Source organism: Pseudochaenichthys georgianus, chromosome 6 (assembly GCF_902827115.2).
Source record: "Pseudochaenichthys georgianus chromosome 6, fPseGeo1.2, whole genome shotgun sequence".
Taxonomy (NCBI): Eukaryota; Metazoa; Chordata; class Actinopteri; order Perciformes; family Channichthyidae; genus Pseudochaenichthys; species Pseudochaenichthys georgianus.
Genome location: NC_047508.1, coordinates 8,847,306 through 8,855,570, shown reverse-complemented (window position 1 = coordinate 8,855,570; position 8,265 = coordinate 8,847,306). Strand labels below are relative to the sequence as shown.

Genomic DNA, 8,265 nt, shown 5'->3' with positions numbered 1-8,265 from the left:
GTTGCAATAAAAGTTGAAATAAAATAGAAAAAAGATGTATGGAAAAAGTTAAAATGTGCAATATAATAACAATATTTACACAAAAAGTCAAACTGTGCACATTGAACAATATATAACAACAATACGTTTTCAATGGTGATATAATAATAATAAAGATATAAATTCCGAACTGTACAGTTACATGTTTTTACAAAGTTGTCACAGTGCAATGTGACACACACACACACACACACACACACACACACACACACACACAACCCCCCCCCCCTACATTCCACACATGCGGAGAAGCAACAAGCTACCGAACCAGCAGCAACAGCTAACAGCCAGCAGCTATCTCTGTCGGGGACGCGGCGTATTAGCATGCAAAAGTTTAGAAATACAGGTTCCTTGTCCTGAATGGAGACAAGAACAACGCTGGTCGACACCTGACACGGCTGTCGAAAACATCAAATACAGCTGGCTTTCGTAATAGCCAGTTATTTGCGTTATTTAGAGCTTCAAATGTGTGGAAAGTCGCTCGGTGTCTCCTCGTCGTTGAACAAGATGGCAGCAGCAGCAGCGTCGGTGCAGGATTTCACTGTGGTGCGGTTCAACGTTGCTAGACTGTTCCTTGACGCTCTGGGTGATATTATTTATAGCTCTTATTGAAGGTATGTCAACATATATTACCGTAAGTGGTTGTCAAATTCAGCATTACTTGTTATGTTTTCGGTTTTATTTTACCGTTGAAAATACTTTGCTTACAGCTAGCTTGTTTGCTAACTGTTTAGCTAGCCAACTTCAGTGTGTTCCCCTTGGCAGCCAACTGTAGCAGTGAAGGCTAATTAGTTTTTGGCTAACGACGATTATTAGTTATTCATAATCAGAGGTGGGAGAAGTACTCTTGTACTCAAGTACCAGAGTGTAGGAATACTCTGTTACAAGTAAAAGTGCTGCATTCAAAATATTACTCAAGTAACAGTAAACAAGTATTGGCATCAAAATATACTTAATGTACCAAAAATAAAAGTATCCATTTTGCAGAATAATATATGATATGTTTTGATTATAATTATTGATCATTAAAGCGTTATCAAAGCTGGTAAAGATGCAGCTGTTTTTAATGACTTTGTATACTGCAGGGTAGCTTGTGAATTTACTCCAGGTGTAACTAAAGTCTTATCAATGTATTGTTTATATTTCACATTATGAATCCAAATATTCAGAGTAGCTAAAGGTATTACATTAATGTAGTCACGTAAAAGTACACTATTTACCTTTTGAATTGTAGTGATTTAGAAGTAGCAAAAAGTGTTTTTTAAGATGTTACCTTGAAAAGATAGTGACCAATTCTAACGTTTACGTCAAAAATAATAGGTAACTTTCGGTAGGTTTAAATTAGCCAGGTTGGTTAATAATGCTACATTTGTGTTAGCTATACACCAAATAGTATAACACACACAGTATTTAGCTGCTTGTCACTTACTACATACGTTTTAACAGGTGTCTAGGTTGGTGTTGCCCTTCCCCCAAACACACACACACACACACACACACACACACACACACACACACACACACACACACACACACCACACACACACACCCACACACACACACACACACACACACACACACACACACACACACACACTACCCCTGCCATATGTCAACTGTCTCCTAGATTGATCAGTAACAAACTGCATATACAGCTGGTATACTTGTACAACTGTGAAACACACACACACACACACACACACACACACACACACACACACACACACACACACACACACACACACACACACACACACACACACACACACACACACACCTCTTGTGTCATAGCTCTCCATTTCAGGCCTGGATCGTGGTTGTGTGGGATATCAGACTACCTATGTTGGCAGTTGGAGGATAGAGCAGGAGGTATCACAGCTGTGCCAGTGTCCTTCAATGCCTGATGGTTATAGCACCTTGCTAAGCATACACAGGGACCGGGTATACATATTTGCACCACACCAGTCACAGTAGGGTTTTTTCTGCTTTTATTGCCTTGGACTTCTGTCAGTTGCTTCAGCTGGTTATCAAATGTGGGCGGTTCATGAATACCATGCATACATTGATCTCTACTTAATGGAAATGCTATCTTTCTCGAAAACGATCTTGATCCAGAAATTCTAATTACAACCACCTCCAGGTTACAGGAGACCTCTGTCTGAAGCTAGTACATAAGTAGGCAGCTCAGTTTTTGAGAACAGGTGATATAGTTCAAACTAGAGTAGGGTCCGTTTGTTTTCTGTTGTCTGTTTGTTTCCTGAGTTTAAAGAAAAGTTCATAACATCATTTGTTAATTTTTGTAGGCAGTATGTTGGTTAAAACTCGCCAGCCCTACAAGTCTTGATAAGTGTGTTGTATTCTCATGTTGACGTTGTGGCACTCCTCTCGGCCTGTCTGAGCTTGTGTGTGAGGCCTTCAGTAGTTAGGAAGGCCACAGCCTTTCAGCATTGTGCTGAAGACGGCTAGCTTCTCAACTGTGTGTGTTTGGTAACACGTGTTGTAGCCTTACAACCCAAATGACCTCTGAGTTTGAGCGTAAGCCCAGACAGACACACCGTATGTCCCTGTTAGGAGAAATATGCAGGAAGTGTGGCTGACAGGCTTGGCCTCTGCCTATTATCATTGTGTTATGACTTGCTCGAGGAGAGGAACATTCCTTTCAGAAACTCTGAAATACTGCTGTTTGAAATTGGAAAATGGTTTGGTAATTGATACAATATTTCATATATGACACTATCTGTGACATCAGAAATGACTTTCAAAGCATGAGAATGTTGCTTGGTTGTCATCTCATTAGGAAACTTTAAAAATAGCAAGGTTAACAAAACTAAATTCCAGTCACGTCCCAGAAAGAAGGTTTATCCATCAAAGGGGTCAGTTCCAGTCATTTCAATGATGGTATAATGTCACAGAGTTACAGAACACCCTTCGTGTTTCCTGATGTATCATTTCCCCCTGGGGTACTGCTTGCTTGGCATTTCTACTTTGTATGAAACCTAGCCTCCAGTGTAGCGTGCAGGGGCAGGCCAGAGAAGCAGCAGGCTTCCCCCAGCTCCCATTACAGTGGGCCAGTTCCCTTTTCAGCGAGGGTGACATGATGGCTCGGATGTGTATTGGCTTTATTTAGACCACAGTCTTGCTCAGTTGATAGGAAAGGGGGCTACCTTGCTCTTCCAATTCTCTTTTCTTTACACAAAAGTTTAGTTAATAGAGTTTTTATTAAAAATGTTGTCAACATGTTAGGTAATTATGTAGAAAATGCCTATAAACCTTTGTCTTCGTCAATATTACGATCCCCATTTGCGGACATAACGGACTCATCATAAGCATTGGCTATTGTTCCTGGGGCCAACACGCAAACACCCATTTACATACTATAAGCACAAACAGAAAACACATCAAAACAAAACAGCTCTCTTATGAAATTAACTATCACGTACCTAACAAAAACCAAGATCCTTTCAACTTCTCGTTGTCATGTGAGCCCTTGCAATGCACCACATTATATCTTTGGTATTGTGTCAGCTTGCTTTACCCTTGACTAAATTATACATATGGCCTGTGTTTTCTTTGTCCCCAATCTTTAGGTATGGCCTCACAAGTCTTGGTCTACCCATCACACCTGCACTCAGCTCAAACAAGTGCCTTAGGAACCAGCAGCAGTAGTACCATCAGACCATCAGACGAAGCCCACCACAGTAATAACACCAGCAGAACCTTTCAGCAACGACTTGTGTCCAAGACCTATGTGATTGGAGTCAACTACGGTATTGCCTATCCCAACAACGTTGTCCCATCCCCCACTGGTGCCGATTCAGCAAGACTGCACAGGGGGCTGCAGCTTGGAGACAGGGAGGAGTGTGAATTGCAGACTGCAGGATTACAGAGAGAAGAGAGACAGGGTGAAGCTGGGATCCAGGAGTCCCTTCGCCAGAGCAGAGGCCCACAGGAAGTGAGGCTTCGTAGAGACAGCGGTGGAACTCCATCAGCAGGGAGCTTGGACTGCGGTCTACTGAGCAGGGCCTGCATCAGAGTAGAGGAGGAAGAGGGCAGAAGAGTAGAAGCGAGAGGAGGATACGTCAACATTCAAGACACAGGCGCCAACCAGAGATGTGAACAGAAGGCAAGCGAAGGTGGAGAACATCCGCGGGAGAACCACTGCGTCATGCAGATAGTGGAGGAGGCATCTGCTCTACCGTCACTTCCTGCCGCTGTGGCCATGTTGCAAACCAGCACCGGGAACAATGCAGACACTGTAAGAATAGGGGGTGGAGGGACACTTCCTACTCAGCCGCCACCCGCCATGGGAATAAGGGGGGGGGGGACCGACATCAAGCCTAATGGCAATACCGAAGCGGCGGCAGGAGCCACTGTGACCAGAACCGGATCAGCAGATGGTGACTATCAGTTGGTTCAGCACGAGGTTCTGTGCTCCTTGAAGAACAGCTACGAGGTGTTGGAGTTTCTGGGTCGGGGCACCTTCGGTCAGGTAGTGAAGTGCTGGAAGAGGGGGACAAATGAAGTGGTGGCGGTCAAAATACTGAAGAACCACCCATCCTATGCGCGCCAGGGACAGATCGAGGTGAGAATCTGTAAAGAAAATGCACCAGTCTCTGGGTTTGAGTTTAACTTGTGAACAACTGGAGAATCGCATGGTATGGTGTTGCTTGTATCTGCTGGGGGGTTCACATCAGCACACAACAAGAGGAACACTTGTTATATTGCCTTTTTTTTTTATTACAACAAAGACAGTGCGTACTGAACCCTCCGTACTGAATCTGTGTTGTTTTTCTCTCTTGCTCCTGTTCCTCCAGGTGGAGATCCTGGCCCGGTTGAGCAGCGAGAACGCAGATGAGCACAATGTGGTGCGTGCTCTCGAGTGCTTTCAGCACCGAAGCCACACCTGCTTGGTGTTTGAGATGCTGGAGCAAAACCTCTATGACTTCCTGAAGCAGAACAAGTTCAGCCCCCTGCCACTCAAAATCATCCGGCCCATTCTGCAGCAGGTAAATTGACATGTGCTGCAGACACCCATACACGTAGATACAGTATCCATGTCTGTTTTAGTACAGGTTAGACATCAATTAAAAGTGTAACAAAAAGTAACCATAGAAGGGAATGACATGTCTGCATTGTGCTGTGGCATTAGAATCACAGTGCCAACATTATAATATATTTTATTGTTGTAAATCTTGCAGGTGGCAACAGCCTTAAAGAAGCTCAAGTGTCTCGGCTTGATCCACGCTGACCTGAAGCCAGAGAACATCATGCTGGTTGATCCCTCCAGGCAGCCCTACAGAGTCAAAGTCATCGATTTTGGCTCAGCCAGCCATGTCTCCAAGGCTGTGTGCTCCACTTACCTGCAGTCCAGATACTACAGGTGCATGCTTCTTTTCTTCTCTCATACACCTTGAAATCACTTGCAGGGGAGTCACCCTGCACTGGGTGAGGCTGGAGATTACTAACATGCCCGTTTGTGGTTTTCCTACCCTTGTTTTGTTAGGGTTCGGTTACTTATTGAAGCTGATTTTATTGCTGTGATCTGGTTAATTAAATATACTTGATTTTGTCAGTGTAAAAAAGTACTACAAATTGCCATGCCACATTTTGAACGAGGCATTTCATAGTTGAGTTATCTATCCGCTCGACCTTAGAAGGACTGGGCCAGTTGCAGATAGTACAAAATGTTCAGAAGTTAGATTCACTGAATAATTTTTTTGGAAGATCAGATATGTTTTGCGGTGAAATGGCGTGTCACGTATCACCACGAGATGCCAGCACAGTTAACTGATGCAGTCCCAAGGGTAATGGTTGTGTATGTGCGTGTCTCATATGTGTTTCCCCACAGGGCTTGGTAAACTCTCTCCGCAGCCTTCTCTCATGTAATGCCAAGTTGTCTGTATTAACGTGCACACAGGGCGCTCCAAGATGTGAACAGCCCCCCCCACCCATATTTATTTTGTTCCGTCTTTCACTTTTTGTACTCTTTGTTTTCCTGTTTCCCTCACTCTTTCCTGCACGTATTCCTTTATGGCCCTTTGCCTGCATGCACCTATGTTTGCACTGTGTTCAGCGCGTCACGCCCTGAACTCTACAGCTCTCGCATAACATTCAGAGGAACTGAAATGTTTACACGAGGAACACAGTCATGGAATATTGGGCACGTCTCAGGCTAGGGTGAGAGTAGGAACCTGCCTTTGGAACAGGATTGTGAACTTCAAGACATAATGTTGTGCAAAATAACGTTGAACATTTAGTAACTACGGTGTAAGGCAAAGTAATTCCTTTTTATTAACCAATGAATAACAGGCTGGTAGTGTCATTCAGCACGTTTCAGCAAGTCGCTCATTCCAGTCTGATCAACTATTGCAAGCTCCTTAAATATTGTGCAATTTATGACAAATATGATTGAGATATTGGATATTTGTGCAGCCGCTGCACACACCCATCGTTACACCCTGTCCAGTCATGATTGCATTGCCCTGTAAGGAGCACAAGGTCTTTGCAGGTGATTCAACCGTTTTTGAACGAAATGAAGAGCCACAGAGAACCAGAATACCAACCCATGGTGCAACTTCCCCATTTGTTTGCAAGCCGAGGAGAGTGGTGCTATACTTGTTACATAACATAAAGTTGACCCGGTTAAGTGTACATTGGGGTGTGCTCACATGTGTTTTGTCTGTGGGCAGCACGGGCAACGCAGAGATCAGAGTGCAGTTAAAATTGGGGCTGGCACTGATTCTTCGAGAGGCCACTCGGGACACAGAAGGCCGGGGGAGAATGTGGTATGTGAAAACCCACATTTAGATCCAGGAAAAAGCATCAGACATTCCTGTGTGTGTCTGGGTGTGCTCGTATGTGTCCTTGTGTCTAAACTACAGCTGACAAGACTCAAGGCTTCATGTAGGTTACACAGCGTACTCTAACCTGCTGCGCTGTAGAGAGCTGCAGGAATGAAACCAGGAAAATTAGTTGGCTTTCTAGCACTTCCGGTTCCCTTATATTAAAGTCAATGGGTTCGTGGTAAGTTGCCTGAAAGAAGGTCTCTGGTTTACACAAGCCTAAGAGGTTTGAATGTTCTATTCCTGTAATGTTGTTTTTTAGTTGTCTTGAAAAAAAGTGGTTGCCAACAAGTGGCTAAATGAGATGCAACGACGCAGAACAACATTTCACTTTTAACGTATGGGCGATGGCTTCAGTAAAAGGTGCCTTGTTGCTCTTTAGGGTTTCCCCTTCCTGTAGTGGGTTAGTGTAGGTTTGTCTGTATGCTAAGGTGACCATTGCATGTATGATGTGTGTAATGTGTATTTGTAAAGCGCTTTGAGCATCTGGAAAAGCGCTATAATAAATGTAAGGAATTATTATTATTATTATTAAAACCCCAAAGTTCCCTCCAGAGGGAGTTTCTCTTTGAAACGTGTGCGGTAGTTTGCTTATAGCCTTGGGTTAGCTCTTTAATTCCGGCTACTTGAGAGTACCAGTGTGTACGTTTGCCACAGAGGGGAAATGTAGCAAAGTAAAGTGACTCAAGTACTGAAGCTTACTACAACTTTGAAGTACTTGCACTTTGACTAAGTAGTTATGCATTTTATATGCTTTATACTCTTACTCCACTACAATCTGGAATCCAAATTCCTTTATGAGTCCCACAGTGGGGAAGTGAACGGCGTTACAGCAAAAGTGGCATGGTAGTTAAAAATGGAATGCAAAAATAAAAAAGAAAGAAAATTAGATATTAGTAATAAAATCAAAATGAAGACTAAGTACACAACTGTGGCTAAAAAAGAATTGTAGCAGCAATTACACAAAAACTAAGTGACATAAATAGCATATTAAAGTATTTTCTTTGATACATTTGTTTGTATTGTTTTAGGTACCAGCTGTTAATGAAAACAGCCATTATGCATAACAACAACACATTTTATATTTGGTACTTAAGTTTATGTTTTTGCCATTACTTTTGTACTTTTACCTAAGTATAACATCGCTACTTCTTGCCAGTCTCTGCTCATTATTGGTAACACTTTCATTCGTCTATCCTTTTTGTCTTTATTGGCCTCCCTTCCCCCTTGTTCTGTTTGTAGGGGTGTTGATTTAGCTATGTCGACAGCTTGTGTTGTATACATACTCTTGTGTTGTTAGGCCAGAGGCCTGTACTACGAATCCAGTTCAACATACCTGGATAGGTTTGAGTTAGCTGGTTTACCTAATCCAAAACAAACGCGC

At 43.1% G+C, this 8,265-nt stretch overlaps 1 protein-coding gene across 2 annotated transcripts in view; it reads left to right on the top strand.

Annotated features, from left to right (window-relative positions):
* Nucleotides 1-297: 297 nt before the first annotated feature.
* LOC117448310 (homeodomain-interacting protein kinase 3-like) overlaps nucleotides 298-8,265 on the top strand; it is a 60,941-nt gene continuing 52,973 nt past the window's right edge. For both annotated transcript variants that reach the window (XM_034085550.1, XM_034085549.1), the window contains exons 1-4: nucleotides 298-653; nucleotides 3,627-4,621; nucleotides 4,854-5,045; nucleotides 5,238-5,419. In XM_034085550.1, coding sequence (XP_033941441.1) covers nucleotides 3,629-4,621; nucleotides 4,854-5,045; nucleotides 5,238-5,419 — 1,367 coding nt within the window. In that variant the 5' untranslated portion in view covers nucleotides 298-653; nucleotides 3,627-3,628. The remainder of the gene's footprint in view (nucleotides 654-3,626; nucleotides 4,622-4,853; nucleotides 5,046-5,237; nucleotides 5,420-8,265) is intronic.